The sequence below is a fragment of the Babylonia areolata genome, chromosome 19, assembly GCF_041734735.1.
Source record: "Babylonia areolata isolate BAREFJ2019XMU chromosome 19, ASM4173473v1, whole genome shotgun sequence".
NCBI lineage: Eukaryota > Metazoa > Mollusca > Gastropoda > Neogastropoda > Buccinidae > Babylonia > Babylonia areolata.
Window position 1 is genome coordinate 35935073 of NC_134894.1, and position 22120 is coordinate 35957192.

At 43.3% G+C, this 22120-nt stretch overlaps 1 protein-coding gene across 1 annotated transcript in view; it reads left to right on the plus strand.

Moving 5' to 3' along the window:
- Positions 1–11658: 11658 nt before the first annotated feature.
- Positions 11659–22120, plus strand: part of LOC143294293 (fucolectin-like) — an 18665-nt gene continuing 8203 nt past the window's right edge. The window contains exons 1-2 of the mRNA XM_076605730.1: positions 11659–11774; positions 18117–18347. Coding sequence (XP_076461845.1) covers positions 11690–11774; positions 18117–18347 — 316 coding nt within the window. The 5' untranslated portion in view covers positions 11659–11689. The remainder of the gene's footprint in view (positions 11775–18116; positions 18348–22120) is intronic.

A 22120-nucleotide genomic window follows, 5' to 3' on the forward strand; every position in this document is an offset into this window, starting at 1 on the left:
GTCTGTGCAAACAATGGAGGCAATCAACAGTCTTCAGCAATGGGCTTTCAGATTTAGGTTTCATGTTGTCATAACTTTATTGTCATTTTGAATGTTGTGTTTGTCTTCGTCCACATAATTGGTGGCTGTGCTGATTGAAATAACTTTTTCATTTTTGAAAATGAAATGCACTTGTTTCTTTGACATTGTTTCAAGACATATTACATTATTTTATCTGTCTTTTTTCTTTCTCATTGATTGCTATGCACATTGAATTTACATACATTTTTATTTGTTACAGCAGAAATTGTTAACCATTTATGCTGCCTAAAATTTAGAAACGACCAATGTATTTTTAGAATTGCAAGAGGTATGATGTGGGCATTCCACTTGATCAGAGCTGTTTGAAAAAACAAAACAAAAAACCAACAAAAAAACCAAAAAAACCTGCTGATCTTTGTAATAGTTTTGACCTTTACTGCTTTAAGTTTGCCATTAACCATAAGACTGCTTTAATGCCCTATTAAAACTCTGGAGTTTTGTCCAAACTCTTCTGGCAATGCAAGTAAGTATGGAGTATAATGAAAAGTATAAACAGATATTTTTTAACTGGCTCTGCCCTGCCTGTTTTCTTCCCTGCTTTTCGTCACAGACTGCCCAGTTGTAAGGTTTGGTTCGAAAAAGACTGTAATACAAAATCATTTCATGTTAGGTAATGGAAATTTAAAAAAAACAAACAAACAACAGTTTAGTATACTATACATTCAGTTTGCTGGTGTCTGAGCATAGATTCCTTCCTTCATAGTTCAGCTTGTTTCTGGGCCTTGTGTTGAAGTGCTTTCCCTTTGACATTTATGAAATACTGAGTCAGGTTGGGTTGTTGTTGTTTTTTGTAGTTTTTTTTGTTGTTTTTTTAAGTGCTTCACTGACACAGTGGCACAGGGAGCAAATAAATTGGTTCTGGTAAGTTGCATCCATCAGAGGAATGGGCCAAAAGTGCTCATAACATTATGTTGGTACTCCTTAGATTCAGAACTCTAAAATTCCAGTTCCTGATCTTAAATATTTATATGAAAGTGTATGACGCTCATTCCCAATTGGGAATGTTTGGCCAGAGAGAGAGTTAAAAGATGGCTTTTTTGTCTGTCTTCCTGTCCATTTTTTTTTCTTTTGTAGTGTTACTGTAAGTACTGTGTCTGGCTGTCTCTGTTCATTAGCCAGTCTGGCTCTCACTCATTTCCTCTTTATCTTCAAAAAAAGAAAGAAAACCCAAACACTTGGTTTTGCCGAGTACAGTTGTTTGACTGCCCGACTGCTGTATTCATTATCTTGTGTTTTCTCTCTGCCTGTTTTTTCTCCCCTTCCCCTGATGTGATGAATGAATGCAATAACACACACTCCACCTCCCTCCTTCCCTAGGAGGAAGGTGGCAGAATGGTTAAGACGCTCAGCTGCCAATACAGAGAGTCCGTGAGGGTGTGGGTTCGAATCCCGCTCTCGCCCTTTCTCCTAAGTTTGACTGGAAAATCAAACTGAGCGTCTAGTCTTTCGGATGAGACGATAAACCGAGGTCCCGTGTGCAGCACGCACTTGGCGCACTGAAAAAGAACCCATGGCAACGAGAGTGTTGTCCTCTGGCGAAATTACGTAAAATGAAATCCACTTTCATAGGTACACAAATATGTAAGCATGCACTCAAGGCCTGACTAAGCGCGTTGGGTTATGCTGCTGGTCAGGCATCTGCTCAACAGATGTGGTGTAGCGTGTATGGATTTGTCCGAACGCAGTGACGCCTCCTTGAGAAAGTGAAACTGAAAAGTGAAACCCACCTCCCTTCTTGATTGGGTTGAATGCCAGAGAAAGACAACATGATTATATAACGTCACATGCCATTTCTCTCTATCGCTCTCCCTCTCTCTCTCTCTCTCTCCTGCGCTCCCTCCTCCTTTGTGGGTAGCTCAAGTGAAGGAGTATACAGAAGAATGGTTTGAAAGGAAAATGTGTTAAATATTGCAGGTGATTAAAAAATGTTTTATGCAATGTTATGGTGTTGTTTTTGTTGTTTTTTTTTTGTTTTGTTTTTTGTTTTTTTTGATAGTTTTTAATGTGTTAGGGCAACATAATCATGTATACAAAGCAGTCTTAATTCATTGTCATTTTATGGGTATTATGCAAGCAATAGATTATATGAAATAAATCGGTTGTATAAGTGTGATCGCCTTTTGCCTGAGTGTTCAAACTGGAGAGTAACATCACAAGATTCCTTAGTTATCAAATAGAAATATGAATATTATAGAAGTGTGTGTGTGTGTGTGTGTGTGTGTGTGTGTGTGTGTGTGTGTGTGTAATTGTGAATGTGTGTGGGAGAGAGAGAACAAGGGAGAGAGTGTGCACATTAGCCACCATGAGAAATTTACAATCAATTTAAAGAAATGGATGTGAACACAGATCCGACATAACTAACATACATTTATGTCAGTCGACTGGCAAAGCGAGTGTGGTGACAGATGAGGATACAGATGTGTTACTGGCTACATTGATCTGTGTGTGTGATGGCACTGTTTTGTTTGGTTTGTGGCTGATTCTTTCTTCTAGGATCTGGGAGTTCTTCGGAAACTTTAATCGTTTTCACCTACATTTTAAAACCGTCGCCATGCCTTGTGGATGAAAAATTACCCACACTTTTGTTTAAATCGTCATGACTCGGTCAGTCTTGCAACTGTCTAACTGAAATTCCAGGACTTTGTCCATTTATGATTTTTGTATATTGCCGCCAAAAATGGCATTGTTTTGTTTGTAAACAAAGGAGTAAATAAACAATGAATCTGTTGTTTAAATCAGCTATACCCTTCCTTGGTGGCAGATTAATTTAACAAAGCAGACCTTTTCTGATTCAGCGTTGCCACTCACTGACTGACTAAACATGCCCCAGCACACCAGTATGGTCTTATCATCACACTTGATCACTCTCCACATTTTATAGAATTATGAAGACTTCATGACTCACTGTCATGAGTCGCTTGCAGTATCAACAAAGTGATCTTCAATGAAATTCCAAAGCTCCTACTCTTCCAGAAGGATTAATGGTTGGAGCCTCTGGAATCATTAATTTCCAAGAATACTTGCTGTGAATGTCTCGATCTTGACAATTTGCCATTTTCAACAATTGTGTCAACGCACGGACTGTAGTGATATTCATCCATCAAAAACATTTTATTTAAAAAGCAAATGTACAATTCCATCAAAAACATATTGCATGAAGAAGCAGTTATGTAATTCCACCCAAACACACCTTTTTTCTTTCTTTTCTGTTTTTTTTTTTTTTTTTTTTTTTTATATAAAGAAGCAAGTGTATACTACCATTAAAAACGCATTTTATTGAAGAAAGAATTGTATAATTCCATTTTTTCTTGCCAGGGGCAAATCTCATTAATGTACTAAGTGCATGCATTGAACACAAGTGACCTTTGTTTATCATCTCCTTGGAATTACTATATAGTGTCCATACCACGTACCACTCAAGGTCTAGCGGAGGGGAAAAAAGTTCTGGTGAGTGCTGGAATCGATCTCGCACACTCAGATTCTCTCGCTCCGTGGGCAGAAGCGTTAATTACCTCAAAAGGCCACATCTCCGCATGCAGGGTAAAGGCAGCAGTGCATGTGCAGAAGAGGCACTATGTATCTGCTGCTTCTACTGAACAGATCGATGCAAGAAGAACAAGGCGATTTATTTTCCCCCTATTCTCTGTCCACGTCCAAATATTTATGAGGTCAGTTCACAGCTATTAGAAGAAAGAAAAGAAGAGAGAGAGAGAGAGGGGGGGGGGGGGCATAGCATTTAAATAACTCCATTAGTGCTCGTGCGAGCGTGCGTGTGTGCGTCCATGTGTTTGAAGAAACAAAAAGTATAAAACAATGAACAATCCGGGTGAGACAGTGAACATTTGGGTGAAACACGTTGCAGGCCCGGAAAAAACCCCAAAACAAGGCCCATGGTGACAGCATGAACAGAAACTCAATTCATGATATATCATTCTACACAAAGGACAAAACGTGACGATTTACGTCTGTCTATTCTGGCTGTGTGATTGAAATTCTCGGGTGGATGGATCAGAACGGCCAATGACCATGGCTAAAAAACAACGCACCAATGATTAAGTCAGTCCTCCACATCAAATAATAAACATACGTGTGCCTTTCTTTGTTCACAGCATAGTTGACAGTCAGGACTTGTGCGCGTGACTTTCTGTACCACCACGTACCTTAACCATGTACCATATCATTATCCATGTACCATATCCAGGTCTTATCCTTTTCCTTTTGTGCGCATGAAGTGCGCGTGCGCACGTGTGTGAGTATTTATGTGCACGTGCACATGTGTATTGAAAACATAATTATGTTTAAAATGGTTAACACATTTTTGATCTGCTTCGTTATGAAATGCACTGTGCTTGGCTGTAATAATTATGATTACGAATATTCCCTTCAAGCATTGTAAATTAGTTCATTTAGCTGGCCCGCTTTCTTATAATTATCATCATGACAAAATCATTATCAAAAACAAAACATGACTGTTGTTAATTGTTATCTCCTCCTATCCCCACTATACCTTTCCACAAACCACTCCCGCACGCTCCCTTCGCAAGTTGAATCCAGACTCAATAGCGTTGACACGGTGTTTCAAAAGAGAAACAAACTGGAACGAGGCAGACCGGAACACATGCAGTCATTTCTCCTGTTCTCTCTCCAAGGAAGCGATTGCGACGGTTTGCAAAACAACGTGCGGAACAGACGTTTGAATGCGATTCTTCAGACTGGCTATGCTTATGAAGTATGGATGGGGGCTGGGGGGGATGTGTGTGTGTGTGGGGGGGGGGGGGGGGGGGGGGGGGGGGGAGTGGGGTAATAATCAACTTGCGTGTGCTCTGGGCTGCCTGTACGTGTTGTCCCAGCCACACTGATGTTTGATGCTCTCTAACCATTCCTGACAATGTCTCCCAAGAGGTGATGATTATGCTTGTGTTGTAGAATGGGTTATTCTCAACAAAAAAAAAAAAAAAAAATTAGCAGTAGTAGTAGTGTATACATTTTATAGCTCTTTCAAACCTTTCAAAGCGCATAACAATAACTTGTCAGACACAAGCTCACAAGAACACACACACACACACACACACACAATATATATATGTGTGTGTGTGTGCGCGCGCGCGTGTGTGCGTGTGTGTGTGTGTGTGTGTGTGTGTGTGTGTGTGTACACACTCACGCACACACACATGGAAGCAACAGATCAGAGATGTGGAATGGAATGCCTTAATTGTGTAGAGACCGCTGAAAAGGATCAGATCCTGTATCCGGTAGACCTATACAAGCTGTATGATATCTTCTGCTTGTCCCATCCATGATTTTCCACGCACGTCTTAAACACTGGATTTTGATTCATTCACTGCATCATGTAGTAGGATTTTGATGTTTTCTTGTGCTCTGAAATAGGCCCTAGCCTGTTCTAACTTGTGTCATACATGCACTGAAGGAAGGTCAAACAGGTATCGCGCAAGCTCTCAGTTGGAATGTCTTTCATTGTTCCCAGAATAAGTCCCATTGCTTTGGGAAAGTGTTGCGAGCCCATAGGCAATGACCTTAAAACAACTGACTGGAAAAACCAGTGAGATTGTGTGGCTCAGTGCCTTTGGCTGTCTTTGCCTCTTAAAATCGAAGAACCCTGTCTAAACTTGATAATTATCGTCAATGTGAACATAGGCTTCGTGATCAGCATCCTGTTTTACAACACGACTATTCAGCTTGCTCGTTCTTCCATTAAAACTCCTTTTCCGCCATGGGCAACTTTAGTTGACTAGACAGTGCACCGCCACAGGCGATTTTAGTCGACACTAAGGGTTATTGTTAAAAGGACAATTTTACATATTGTAACAAAGCTTGATAGCTACAGCCAGTTTTCTGCGCAGTTTTCTGACCAGGTTTGAAGCGGACAAGTCCTTTGTTTCATTTTCACATGAGCCAAACCCCGTGACTGAGACTTTAGTGGGAGCTTTCTGTTTAAAATGTTTGGCGCCGGGGTGTTTTTTACACAGAAACTTGGCGTTGAAAGAGATGATCAGTGTCACGGCTCGTGACGGTTTCTATGCATGTGTTCATGTACAACTCTCTTTTCCATCCCTTCTCCCCCTTTCTCTCCCCCCCCCCTCCTCTCTCTCTCTCCCTTCTCCCGCTCTTTCCATCCCTCTCCTTCACCTCCCTCTCTCTCCTTCGTGCTTTTACACGTGCATATCTGAGGATATGTGTATGTCATGTCCCTTCCCCTGAACGTTTTGTGAACTCTGAGCGAGTTCAGAAGTCATCTGGTCGGGAGAGAAAGATTTCTCTGGGCTTTTGATGCCAAGCTCTGTCAAGAGACGGATCACCGTTCCAGCGAGGGAGCTGTTGGGTGTCGTCTTACAGAAGTAGTGGGGTGTGTTCGTTGTCACCCCCTTCTTTCTGTGTGTGTGTGTGTGTGGGTCTGTGTTTCACCCTGGGCAGCGGTGTGCCCATTTACCTGGTGACAGGTTTTCCTGTTTCCCTCCCTTCCGTGCCACTGCCTTCGACGGGTCTCCGGGACAAGTCTGGAATGGTCCTCGTCCCCCTTCTAACGTGTCACCCCGAAACTCCCTCACTCCCGTTCCCACTTTCCCACTGTCCCTCTTGCCCGACCAGCTTCAGCCAGCAAACTACCAGCGTGGTCCGTCTTTGGCTGTCAGCATATGTCTGAACTCTAGCAGCGTGTTTGAGCAGAACTGACGCTGCAGATGACTGCAAATTGTATTGTGCTGTAGTTAGACAGAGGTTATTTTTGTGCGTGTGTGAGTAATGCTTGGGTTTGTGGCGTTCATTTATTTATGTATGTTTGCATGACCACAGTAAAACGAGCTGAACTTTTCTGTGTCTCCGTGTTTGTGTTGTCGGGACGTTAGCTAGACTGGGAAGGGCCGGGGTTTCATGGCCAACCCCTTACGGGTTGTGACAATCAGTATGGTTACCGCAGAGGAGATGTACATCCCGGTATAGTTCTAAAGAACTGATTTATCGCTGGAATGGTGGGCTAAACCTTCCCCTGAGGGGCCGGGGGTGGGGGTGGGGTGGTGGTGGTGAAGGAAGCGAAACGGAACGAGGCTGGAGGAAATAGACAGACAGACAGAGAATGAAGCTGTCAATAATTCACCCTGCCGTTGACATATACGACAAAGAACCCCAAGGCATGAATAATTGAGGTCAGTGCTTTGTTAAGGGTGTGGGATTCAGTATGCAGTTGATCGCGATCAGCAAACACAACTACAGAGAGAGCTAAAGAGGGAAAGAGAGAGAGGCGGGGGGTGGACAGAGGGTGGAGGGGTGAATGTTAGAGGGGAGGAAAGAACGGAGGGAGGGGGGAAGAGTAGGGGAATGTAGAAGGTGAAACCTGGGAGAGGGGAGAGTGATGGAGGCAAAAAGAAATAGACGTAGAGAATGAGAGTCAGGCAAGTTTCAAGATTAAGATATTATTCCAAAAAATCCCCATGGGGGCATATGGAAAAAAAGGTAAAAAAAAAAAAAAAAAAGCAAACAGACCAGACCAGAAAGATAGTAGTACACAGTGAACTGACATGAAAAAGACAACAACAACAAAATATTAAAAAAAAATTAAAAATTAAAAATAAAAATAAAAAAGAAGAAAAAACAGCAAACTAAACAAACAAAATAAAAAGAACCGCATGCCGAGGACCAGGCAGAGGTCTTGTGAAGCTAGGTTTAAGGCACTCCTTGGAAATGTTAGTTTCAAGCATTTTTTTTTTGTGGTCAAATTGACGACATGGTGAAATTACCCCTATAAATCAAATTAATTGCTGTGCCAAAACTATAACATTGACATCATCAATATTTTGATATCGCAACTTCAAGCAATTTAAAGGAACGCTGAACAATTTCTATTACTTTTGATTAAAAGTTCTCGCAATTTCGTCTGTTCACCTTTTATACTGTGTGAGTTTGTGAAATCAAATTTATTTGTATTTGCAATGATGGCTTTAAACTACTCAGGACTCTCAGGACTCAGATATCTAATCAGAAAGGTCTTAGACCCATGTGAAAGGATGAGATACATCAGTAATATACACATGCATATCTTTTCTGAACATGTGCGAAAGATTACCATCAACCAAAATCAATACAATAATACCTGCGCTGTCCATATATTGTTCTCTCAATGCTCTAAGACTTGTAAACGATTTATAAATATAAATTGCTAATTTTGCTTGGTAAATATTAATTCAGTGGTATGTAATCAGTGTCAGTGTTACTCAAAGCACTACAAATGACCAAGGCACTATCAGAGTGAATTTCAGCTTCAGTTGATGCAACTTTGAAGCGAACACCTGTTTCTTCAGGAGACGGATAAAAACACCGCACAGTTTAGGACAACACTAATCTGTCCTATGGGGATACAATAAAGAGAAGCGACCCACTGTACCTATCCATGCTGGTAAAGGTACAACAAAACCAACGATTTTCCAAGCATCTGCAAATCTTCACGGACAGAGCCTGTCCTCGAAGGTGGTGAAGCAGGGTGTGCCTAGGTCATGCCTGACCTGAAAATCACCAAAATGTACCGACATGTCCCGCCTATACAAGGGGGTCAGTCAGTATCTTCACAGCCCAGCTGAATGCCATCCTGATGGCCTGAATCACTGTTAATGATCATATGCTACAATACCCACGAGCAGTAACGATACTACCCGAGTCTTTCAAATCCACCCTGCATGCACTTGCGGAAAGGAAGGGAAAACAGGAAAGAAATACAGACGGACATCCTTTCATTAGCACACCAGATCGTAGAAAAGGGTACGGACTTGACTTTCATGTGGATAACATCACACTGCAAAAACGAAATAATGACATGACAGACAGAGCAGCCAAAAAAGAAACTACCACAGTGAAAGGCAAGCACGCGCAGACTTCGGTTTATCACAGGCAGAGATCACAAACAAAGTTCGAACCCCCGCATACGAACTGAGAAACGAACACAGTCATGAAAACCCGTTGCCAGACACACGGGTGGATTTTCCTTCGGATCAAAGGAAAGAGGAGAACCCTCGCCATGTCTCGGAGAAACCTCAAAAGACCTGAGGAGGATCAGGGCTGGATGTGACAGGAGCACTTCCTTTGACATCATGTTGCAGCGACGCCACACGCACTCAGCGTGTGTTCGGCCTACGCCAACACGCTCACCCCCTATAGGTTAACAAACGGAAGACAACATCCGACCTCGGAGTCCAGCACTTCCTCCAGCCTACATCCGTCCTTGTGACTCAGGCCCATGAAGACCGTGACTGACTCCTGTCCTTGGGTGTGGGACCGCAGCACCCCGCAACAACAGGAAATAGGGACAGAAACATACTAACGCGATTGCGAGCGTATGTACGTGTGTGAGAAGTTTGCATATCCGTGTGTGTGTGTGTGTGTGTGTGTGTGTGTGTGTGTGTGTGTAAAATCTCTCTCTCTCTCTCTCTCTCTCTCTCTCTCTCTATATATATATATATATATATATATATAGAGAGAGAGAGAGAGAGAGAGAGACAGAATAAATATCAAATCCAAGCCCTGTCTTTGTATTTTCTTAATGTTATGGAGAACACACCCAAAAAAACAGTCTTGGTTAATCTTTTAACCTTTAAAAACTGTACTTGCGTTTGGGGTGGGGTGGTGGTTTAAAAAGCTCTCATTTGCCCATGTTGGTCCAAAGTTGGTCCAAAAGGAAGGCTGATTTGCACAGCAAGCGACAGCTGTTTCGCACTTGGGAGTGCTCATCGGGCTTGCTACCCGCTCTTGATAGCGAATCAGAGAGAAACCACTACTCAAGTAAGGAGAAATTACCCATTGCTTGGCAGGGACGCTTTACAAAAAAGAAAATGTTTCTCAATAACCAACTTGATCAGAATACGGCAAGTAAAAACCAGGCAAGAGGATAAACGTTCAAAGATTGTGTGAAAATCTACACTTTGAAACGACATGACACGGCCATGGGAGACAATTGCAAGGGATAAAAAAAATCCTCAGGGAACTAAAATAAAATCTTACTCAATTCCAAGTTTTTTTTAAAAACTGGACACCACACCATGACCTGTTGGGCTCAGTGGATGAAGCAAGTTATGCAATTATAGAATAAATATTGGGATTGACCCAAGATATATATATATATATATATATATATATATATGTGTGTGTGTGTGTGTGTGTGTGTGTGTGTGTGTGTGTGTGTGTGATGAGAAAAGGGACACGACCAGGACAATGTCCCAGACGAACTTCACAACCGGACGGACCCCCACCGAAACCGTGAACAGCCGAGACACCCACATCCGGCAGACCAGGACTTCCGCCTCGGAACACTGGAGGAACAGCGATTGATCCCTTCTTGGTTTGTCAGCCAGAACTTCACCCACCCGCTGACAGCTACCTCCCCAATGAGCACCAGACGTACCCCATTCACGGACACACAGCCTGGAGCCACCCGCTTGAGCCACACGCCTGTCTTCAGACCATGGCCCCAGCCCTGAATAACCTGACCTTATGAAAGGCGTCAGTCAATAGTTATGTCGTCAAACGTAACCCAGCCGCCTGGAACTACCCTTCCCTCTTCACCACCACCCTCTCAACACCTCTGAACATAGCCAACCTTTAACATAAACCTTCAAGGGTTCGTAAGCGCGAACAATGCCGTGCGCACAGCTTCGAGAACGGAGGTCTCAATCGTTGCGCGTCTGTGATGGCCCTAACTTGGTGTTGTCCTTATGTGATATATTCTCATTAGTTTAAACGATAGGTCAAGAACACCGACTGAATGAACTTTGGGCATTAGTTTTTTGTTTGTTTTTCATAAACAAACATGGTTGAAACCTTGTTCAGTAAAACGGAATACAGTTTAGAAGAAAATCTACGTTTGATAAGACAACCTGAATAACGACTGCAGGCTGGTCCACTTGTACAAAGTAAGCAAATATGAGGAAGCGTGACAAGACACTGCATAAAGTAGTACATGCTAAACTCAATGTCCATAGTAAACACCCAGTGACAGTGTAACTGGCATCCCTCTTACATCGTTAATATCCAGAGGAGGAATAATTGTGGAGGCGTGTCCATATGAAGGCATTGATCATCTCCCGTAAGTTTTCGGACTACAAGGAAAAGGCCAGTATCAAGCCCATTAATCCATGTCGGTATGAAATAGAGAGACAAACGCCATCTGAAAATCATGAAGCAAATGAAAAAGAGAACTGAGGAATATGTGAATATATGAATAGATGTGTGTGTGTGTGTGTGTGTGTGTGTGTGTGTGTGTGTGTGTGTGTGTGTGTGTGTGTGTGTGTGTGTGCGCGCGTACGTGTGTGTGTGTGTGTGTGTGTGTGTGTGTGTGCGCGCGCGCGCGCGCGAGCACACACACACACACACGCACACACACACAGCGCGGATCTATCCGCCCGATTTGACACATTATTGAAAGTGAAAACGAAACTCAGCGTCTGATAAACAAGTAATTTTCAGTTGACAGAGAATGTGTCTTGAGTTATCCCACCTAAGGACACCATTCAGTTAGGGACTTGAAACCCATGTCCAATTGAAAAAGACGCGTTGGTTTGCACTTGTCACAGTCCAAGTATCGAGCTTCTTCGAAGAGTGATGGGCAGAAATGGCAACCCACCTATCTCGTTCGTATTTTCTTTTCTGTTGGTACACCATGTCAACATTACTGATTCTGGATTCAACTTGCCAAGGTGGGTGTGTGTTGCGCACACGATGAGGCAGATTGGGGATTTAGCTGTGGGTGTCGAGTGGGGTCATAGTCAGATGAAGGGTTTAGTTGTGGGGGTGGGGTGGGGTCATAGTCAGATTGGGTGTTTAGGTGAGGGTGTGTGGTGGGGTCATGGTAAGATTGAGGGTTTAGGTGTGGGTGTTCGGTCTCAGTCAGATTGGGGGTTTAGGTGTGGGTGTTGGGTCTTAGTCAGATTGGGTGTTTAGGTGTGGGTGTTGGGTCTTAGTCAGATTGGGTGTTTAGGTGTGGGTGTTGGGTCTTAGTCAGATTGGGTGTTTAGGTGCGGGTGTGTGGTGGGGTCATGGTAAGATTGAGGGTTTAGGTGTGGGTGTTCGGTCTCAGTCAGATTGGGGGTTTAGGTGTGGGTGTTGGGTCTTAGTCAGATTGCAGGTTAAGGTGTAGTTGTTGGGTACGGTCATAGTCACAGAAATCTTCGTCGTGATTTTGAGCACATTTTGGGTCGTTTGCCACATTCACACGCGCATGTGTGTGTGTGTGTGTGTGTGTGTGTGTGTGTGTGTGTGTGTGTGTGTGTGCATCTGTGTGTGTGCATCTGTGTGTGTGTGTGTGTGTGTGTGTGTGTGTGTGTGTGTGTCTGTGTGTGTCTGTGTGTGTGTGTGTGTGTGTGTAATCTTCACTGGACTTTTCATGCTATGTATCAAAACGAATTATTGAAGAAGAAGAAGAGCATGTAACATTAAGCCTTACTCACAAGGGTAACTAACATTTACAGGGAAACACACTCCCGGGGCAGCTTACAATCTAGAAGAATTAACGACAAAAGTCAAGTTCTGTGTCATTTTATATATAGCTTTCATCTTGGTGAGTAGGCACGATAATTAGGAGAGACAAACAAACATACAAGTATTAGCTTTTTATCTATGTTTGCAATTGTTTCCTTATCTTGTATTTATTTATTCATTTATTTATTATTTATTTATTTATCTATTTGTTGATGTATTCACTCAATTATTTACTTAGATTATATCATGCAATTGTAATATAGTTTTGTGATGAAATGTCGTGCGAGGACATTGCCATTGATAGAAATGGAACCGGCGGACACTATGTTGCGTCATGTCAGGTCGCTGGAGCACAGTTCAATGTCAGGGCAATTAAATCACAATATACGGAACAAATAAAGGGCGCAATAAATACACCCCCACCCCCAAAATCTCCTTCTCTCCAACTACTCACCCCCAACCCCAACACCCCTCCCCAGTCTGTCAGAAACCATGCCAGATGTGTTAGCAATTAACATCACATAACGCCAAGTGACTTCCAGGGACAGTGCGGGTATTACAGGGTAGGTAGTCCAGTTTACGAACAGCGTGTAATTGCGAATGGTTCGTGTACTGCCCCCCACTGCAAAGCGTTCTCACAACACACATATTTTTCTCAGTTTAACGTCCGCTTCGACCTCGTTCTGATACCTTAACTCATTCTATACGAACGGGGAAAGAGACGACGTTAACAGCGTTTCACCCCAATTACCATCATCAAAATATTGCAAGCGGAAGGCTCTTATACTGAAGACGTGAATGTTGACAAAGAATACCACAATTCTGACGACGGAAGCTAAAGGTTGGGTCATTCAGACACCCACTGGACATCCGAGGGGTCTGTGTAGAGGAGAAGAGAGGACTGGACGTACTGAATGAGTTAATGAATCTTCATTCCCAAGAACCAGTCAAACATCAACTATTTTTGGCTATTTCCGTGCACTTTCCTTTCTTCACGCACTTCTGCCGGCCAAGTTCACAAAATGTGCTCTCACAGGATTTCCTAAAATCAGGGGGAGTAAGCAAGACTTGACTTAAAACCTTGACACAATAGCTGATTTGACTGGATATGTGTATGTGTGTGATGTTGGATGTGTGCATACTTAAATGTGTGTGTATGTGTGTGTGTGTGTGTGTGTGTGTGTGTGTGTGTGTGTGATCAAAACCAACAATACAACAGTCTGGTGCGATGTTCCAATAATGTGTTTTTTCAAATGAGTTCAAGACCTGCACCTGTTTTGATTGTCCACATATTGTACCCAAAGCCATCGTTCGAAACTGATTAGACTTGCCCGTTCGAATTTACCCTTTCTGAAGCACTCCTGCTATTTCAACCGTTGAAAAAACAAAAACAAACAAACAAAAAAAGAACCGTTGAAGATAAGGAGTGGACGAATTGCTTTCGGGTGCAACCAATCGGAGAAAGCCTTCTGAAAGCCACTGAAGAGCTACATTTGACGATCGTACGACCTACTACCAGTACAATACACACATTGAGCTGGTCGCTTTGATTGGATCGTTCGCCAAATGGGGCCAACCTACCCCACGTGCCCCTCACGACCCCACCCTCTCTTCCCCGCCCCCTCCACCTCTCCGTTCCCTTTCCCACCCCTTTGCTCAGTGCTCTCCCCTCCCGTTTTGTTTCAATTTGTTTTTCAAGGAGGCGTCAATGCGTTCGGAAATTTCCACATACGCTGCACCACTTCTGCTTGGTAGATTCCCGACAGCACCATAAGTGAAGTGATGGCCTAGAGGTAACGCGTCCGCCTAGAAAGCGAGAGAGTCTGAGCGCGCTGGTTTGAATTCCGGCTCAGCGGCCGATTATTCATTTTTCTCCCCCTCCACTAGACATTGAGTGGTGGTCTGGACGCTAGTCATTCGGATGAGACGATAAATCGAGGTCCCGTGTGCAGCATGCACTTAGCGCACGTAAAAGAACCCACGGCAACAAAAGGGTTGTTCCTGGCAAAATTCGGTAGAAAAATCCACTTCGATAGGAAAAACAAATAAAACTGCATGCAGGGAAAATACACACACATACACACACACACACACACACACACACACACACACACACACACACACAAAGGTGGCGCTGTAGTATAGCGACGCGCTCTCCCAGGGGAGAGTAGCCCGAATTTCACATAGAGAAATCTGTTGTGATAAAAAGAAATACAAATACAAATAACCCAACGCGCCAGTCGGGCCATGAATGCATGCATACATTGTGTACCAATCAGAGTGGATTTCTTCCAAATAATTTGGCCAAAGAACAATACTTATGTTGTCATGGGTTCTGATTTCGTGCGCTAAGTGCGTGCTGCACTCGGGACCACTGTTTATCGACTGGCTGGACGTTCCGTTTGATTTTCCAATCGAACTTGGGCATGACCTGGGATAGAACAAAGACCATCACGGACACTGAACAGGCAGGTAAACGTCTTAACCATTCTACCACCTCTCTCCTCCCGCAAAACCCTTCCCGGCCCCTCCCACCACCACCACCACCACCACTCCCACACGCGCACACTCGAGTACTGCAGGGCTAATCGTTAATGCAGCTTGGATCAATTGAATTCGTAATTTAAAAAAAACAAACGAAAAATAAGAGAAGAAAATCGAATGACAAACATGATTCACAATGGTGAAAAAACAAACAACAAAAAGCAAAAAAAAAAAAAAAAAAAAAAAAAAAAAAAGAAACACCAAACAAAAAAACAACAAAAAACAACAACAACAACAACAAAAACCCTCTATGAGAGAAAAAAAAGTTTTGAAATCAATGAATTGCTTTGATTTTATGCCAGTGTTTACAACGAGCCTGTGATTGCACAACTTAATTTCCATGTGGATTAATAAAGTGTTTTTGATTGATTGATTGATTGATTGTCTATGTCCCTGATGCAATGAAACAAATTATAGATCAACTCAGTCCCTCTCAACATCATTTTGTACTCGTAATTCTCCAAAACAGAGTTCAGTTGGCTTTTGTTAATTAAGCTTAACTTAGTACATAAACTTCACGTTTGATGATGATGATAATGATGATGATGGCCAAGAGGGAACGCGTCCGCCTAGGAAGCGAGAGAATCTGAGCGCGCTGGTTCGAATCACGGCTCAGCCGCCGATATGTTCCCCCCCTCCACTAGACCTTGAGTGGTAGTCTGGACGCTAGTCATTCGGATGAGACGATAAACCGAGGTCCCGTGTGCAGCATGCACTTAGCGCACGTAAAAGAACCCACGGCAACGAAAGGGTTGTTCCTGGCAAAATTCTGGAGAAAAATCCACGTCGATAGGAAAAACAAATCAAACTGCACGCAGGAAAAAATACAAGAAATGGGTGGCACTGTTGTGTAGCGACGCGCTCTCCATGGGAAGAGCAGCCCGAATTTCACACAGAGAAATCTGTTGTGATAAAAAGAAATACAAATACAAATATGGATACTTATATAGCGCTTATCCTCGGTCAGAAACCAAGCTGTGAGCGCTTTACAAACACGGAGTCATTTGCACAACAGGCTGGGTAGAGACGACTGGAAGCTGTCTCTGGGTGCTCATCATTCGTTTCCTTCATCGATTAGTCAGGTTTCAGTCACACACACACACACACACACACACACACACACACACACACACACACACACACACACACACACACACACACACACACACACACACACACACACACACACAACTTTTTGCGTGTGTGACCGTTTGTTTATTTTTTACCCTTTCATATCGACAACCAAACTTCATTTTCGTCGGCGTGCATGCTGGGTTTCCAAACCCCACTGGCATGGATTACAGGATCTTTAACGTGCGTATTTGATCCTCGTGCATATGCATTCGGATGGGGTTTAGGCATCAGCAGGTCTGCGCACGCGCGCGCGTGTGTGTTGTTGTTGTTGGTGGTGGTGGTGGTGGTGGTGATGATGTAGGATGTGGGTGTTGGTGGTGATGGTGATGATGTTTGTTTGTTTTCCTTCTTTACTTCTTTTTTATATATAAAAAAGTGTGTGTGTGTGTGTGTGCGCGCGTGTGTGTGTGTGTGTGTGTGTGTGTGTGTGTGTGTGTGTGTGTGTGTGTCCAGAGTGTTTACCTTGAAGTCGAGAAGTTAATTTCACTGAGAATTTGCATGGATGCTTTCACAAAGGAGCAAACAATCAATCGTTAAATGATGTACCTACTTACTAAAATTGTTAATGTGACAGAAAAAGTTACATCACAACTGATCAACATTAGAATCGAAACTTTAGAATGATCCCGTTTTCTCGATCCCTCGACGAGTGCAAAGCATTGTGAAACAACTTTTATTTCTGTCTTATTTAATGCAGAAAATTACTTCATTCCGACGTTATTTCCAACATACTTCGGGGAAGATCAGGGTCAAATCTTGCTGCGCATTCCTGTATGTTTTATACACATCTTCATAGCTTTGTTCTTTGCTGCAGTTCCGGTATTAAATTCAAAATTTAAGATTTCCAGTATCAGTATCAGTAGCTCAAGGAGGCGTCACTGCGTTCGGACAAATCCATATACGCTACACCAATCTGCCAAGCAGATGCCTGACCAGCAGCGTAACCCAACGCGCTTAGGCCTTAAGATTTCCTATGATCATTCGCATGTCATATGCAGTAAATACGTATTTATAAGTCTTAATGTCAGCGTCATCATCTCGATGTCTTTGCTAACGTCATAATAACGAAGATGGTTGTGAACAAATGGCTGTTGTCAGGAACTTTAGTTGATAAGCTACGGATACATCTGATATCACTTTTATCACAGCCTAACCTGAAGTATATTATTAGCAAGTAGCATATTCTTTTTTTATTAAAAAAAAATGTTGTTGTTGTTGTGGATACGAAAATGTGTTTAGATAAATTATAAACCGTTTGTTGATTCTATGAACATTCACCCATAGCCGGGTTATTGACTGAAAGTCTGCAGATAACCTATTTTGACATACATCTCATCTTCATTAACTCACTCAGTACGGCCAGTCCTCTCTCCTCCTGTACACAGACCCTTCGGATGTCCAGTGGGTGTCTCAATGACCCAAGTTTTAGCTTCCGTCGTCAGAATTGTGGTATTCTTTGTCAATATTCACCTCTCCAGTATAAGAGCCTTCCGCTTGCAATATTTTGATGATAGTAACTGGGGTGAAACATTGTTAACGTCGTCTCTTTCGCCGTTCGTATGGAGAGAGTTAATGGTTCATCAAGAGGTGAAATACCATTTTCTGTTGGTTTGTTAGTATTTGAATATTGAAGTATTTGAATATATTGAAAATCCCGAAATTCATTCAAATTTTGAATCGATTTCTTCTTCTTCTTCTGATAAGAATAGATAGGTGTAGAGAATTTCAACAAACTTGCTGCCCTGTTTTTCATTTTGATCTGACTCACAGAGGGAATGACAGGTGCGATATCGTTTTTGTTTGTTTCTTTGTTTGTTTCGTGACTGGCAATAATTCTAAGAGATCACAACGATCAGTTAGTTCACCCATAGTAATGATTGCAGGCTTACAGCTAACGAACGTTGCATTGCACAAACCGGCGACCATGAGCAGTATCCGAAGCGAGCTTCAAGACCCCCAACGAGCGGTGGATGGCTGGAAAAATACCAACTTCCCTAACTGTGTCCACACTAACAGTTCGGACCCGTCGTCCGCTGTCCGCTGGTGGCGGGTGGACCTGCTGGGGTTGTTTGAGGTCCACAAGGTGGTCATCACCAACAGGGGAGACTGCTGCGGTGAGGGACGGCTCTGTCTTTTGTTTTTGTTGTGATTTTGTTATTGTTGTTGTTGTTGTTGTTTTGTATGGATTTCTTCTTTCTTTCTTTCTTTCTTTCTTTCTTCTTCTTCTTCTTTGTCTCAGCATTATCATCACCATCATTATTATTATCATTATAATTATTTGCATTATTGTTACTATTTTTATCATTATCATTATTATTATTGTTGTTGCTGTTGTTTTTTTTTGTTTAAAACATCTCTTTAAAAGTATTGGTTCTGTTAATTTCAAAGATTTGTTCAGTTCTATTTATTCAATTTCTTTAATGTCTTTTTTTTTATTCATTCGTTCATTCATTCATTTGTTTTTTTTTTTATTGATTGATTTATTTATCTTTTTTTTCCAGTTATTTAGTTAGTTATCAAAGAGATGGTGTCTTAATTTTCGCGCCATTTCAGTGGCGTTACTCTGGCTAGTTCCCACTTCTCTTCAGTCCGAATTCCTGTGACACACTCTTCACTCTTCCCCTTCTCACGTATTTCTTCGTTTCATCCCTCCATTTTTATTCTATTTTCCATTCCCTCTGTTCGCTTTCTCTGTCCATGTCTCTCTCTGTCTCTGTCTGTCTGTCTCTCTCTTTCGAATGGATTTCATTAGAAGCGTACACAATTACGCCTGTCTTTGTCTGCCCCAACTGTCAGCGAACAATTCGTGCGCAGATTGGACTATTCAGCCATCTGCGCATTCACAGATAGATTCATGAGCATCCCCCCACCCCCACCACCACCCTCCCCCCATCCCCCAGCTGGATGACAACGATGGTCATCATCGATCTCGATGGACACACACCACCACACAATTACGTCTATGTAAAAACGTAAAATTAATGTCACCAGCAAGACCCGGCTCAGGCTGAGCAAGTGCTATTGCACAAATGTTTTTTTTCTCCTTTAATGTTAATTTTTGGAGAGTTTTCATAGTAACAACAACAACGGTAACAACAACAGCAACGATAACAACAACAGCAGCAGCAGCAACAACAACAACAAACACTACTATTACTACCACTACTACTACTTCTACTGATGATAATGATAATAATAATAATGATAGTGCATAATAACGCTCACTCTCCCAGGCAGGGACACTGAACACTGAACACTTTAATGTCAATAGCTTTACAGCCCTAATGACATGGGGGTTCATAATACAAATAACAACATGCATCAATAGTAATAATATTGATGAAAACCAAAACCAAAACGAAATCAATCAATCTGTGCAACAAAGTGCAGTTCGACCATCCATTCAAAGTAATGGCATGTAGTGAGAAATAAAAACAAAAACATATATAAATGTATAACATAATATTTTCCATATGAGAGTGACAACACAGATTTTGGGGAGTGTGGTGGTGTGTCCATCGAGATCGATGATGACCATCGTTGTCATCCAGATGGGGGATGGGGGGAGGGTGGTGGTGGGGTGGGGGGAAGGATGCTCATGAGTCTATCTGTGAGTGCGCAGATGGCTGAATAGTCCAATCTGCGCACGAAATGTTCGCTGACAGTTGGGGCAGACAAAGACAGGCATATCATTGTCAGGGAGCTTGTTTGCCCGTGACTTTCTGGCCTGCCTCTTCTGAACAGCTGCAGCAGTCCTGCTGGCCTCGCACAACTTGGCGCCTTTGTGCACAGCAGCGCGCCATTTGTTACGGTCCACTGCAGATTCCTCCCAGGAGTCAGGGTTGATATCAAACGCTTTCAGAGAGACCTTCAGAGTATCTCTGAAGCGCTTCTTCTGACCTCCGTGTGATCTCTTCCCTTGTTGCAGCTCGCCATAGAAGAGCCTTTTGGGCAGCCGATGGTCTGGCATGCGCGCCACGTGTCCAGCCCAGCGAAGCTGGGACTGCATCAGGATGGTGAAGATGCTGGGAAGGGTGGCTTTTGCGAGCACCTCTGTGTCTGGGGTCCTGTCTTGCCACTTGATGTTCAGTAGCTTCCTGAGGCATGTTGTGTGGAAGTGGTTCAGCTTCTTGGCATGTCGTTGGTACACTGTCCAAGTTTCGCAGCCGTACAGTAGTGTGGGGAGAACTACTGCTCTGTAGACCTTTAGCTTGGTCTCAAGACTAATGCCTCTTCTGTTCCAGACATTTGCATTGAGTCTACCAAAAGTTGCACTTGCTCTTGCAATCCTGACATTCACTTCATCGTCGATGGTCGCATTTCGAGGATGAAAGGTCATTTTGGATGACTGATGACTTGCGCGATGAGTTTGTTTAAAGTGAAGAGGAGTTGCGCAACGTCGACCTCACTCTCTCGTCCGGGTCCACCAATTTCCAGTGGCAAGACTAAGTCGAGACGACTGGAGGATGAGCACGGATGCAGTGGATGACCAAGATATCCTTTCGGTGTCTCATCTTGCTCTCTGCACTCCACAGTGCGTTGCTGTAACCGCCTTCCTCTCCGTTGAACCGATAGGTTTCTTCCGCAGATTCTGCCGGATCCAGACTTCGCATGCATGGGTAGACACACCCCGGGGGCCAACTGCGTGTGGCATGCACACAGCACAGTGGAGCTAGATGGCCGTCGGTGGCTCTCCTGAGCCGACGCCCTTTTATGGATCTCCATAAGGGTGTCTAGCCACCCGCCTCACCAGTCCCAGAAGGGAGTGGTGGGAGTGCCGGTTTAGTCGTCGGCAACCCGACCCTGAACAGGTTGTACTGGATTACAGGTTACCAGTAGCAGATCTAATGACCTGACCTGACATGGGGAGTGTAGTGTTTACAACAACAACAACAACAAATCATACAAGTACAAAATACCATGAAATTTATAATCGTGGGCACAAACACATACATAAATAACACACACACACACACACACACACACACACACACACACACACACACACACACACACACACACACACACACACACACACGAAGCACATGTGTCTGTAAGATGGTAGGCAGAACAGAATAGGTGAGTTTTGAGATACTTTCTCTAATCTGAACTGAGGAATCCACGTGCAGAAAGTCACATACTTGGGCGGATTTTGGTGCAACGCAGTTTATGGCATTTAAGACCAGACCATGTTTGCTGTGTGTGTCAGTCAGTCGTGTCCGACTATGACCATCAGAACAGCAGAGGAGGCAACTGCTGTCCCGACTATCTGGGCTAGAATTCGATTATAGTGGAGAGTGTCTTGCCCAAGTTGCACCCCAACTCTCCCGGCCAAGAGGGCTATAGAACAGTCGGCGTTGGGGATGATTCCTAAAGGCCAACTGACTACCAATGCTGCAGCACTAAGAGCCAGTGCAAATTTGCCTCCTCGTTTGAGAGTCATAGTCTTTTACAAAAGACAGAGCTGCAAAGAACATCCCACTGCAATGGAAAAACCATTGATCATAGTGCTCTCACTTTGCTGTTGGCCAAGAGGGAACGCGTCCGCCTAGGAAGCGAGAGAATCTGAGCGTGCTGGTTCGAATCACGGCTCAGCCGCCGATATTTTCTCCCCCTCCACTAGACCTTGAGTGGTGGTCTGGACGCTAGTCATTCGGATGAGACGATAAACCGAGGTCCCGTGTGCAGCATGCACTTTGCACAAGTAAAAGAACCCACGGCAACAAAAGGGTTTCCCTGGCAAAATTCTGGAGAAAAATGCACGTCGATAGGAAAAACAAAACTGCACGCAGAAAAAAATACAACAAAAGAAAAAAAAGGGTGGCGCTATAGTATAGCGACGCGCTCTACCTGGGGAGAGCAGCCCGAATTTCACACAGAGAAATCT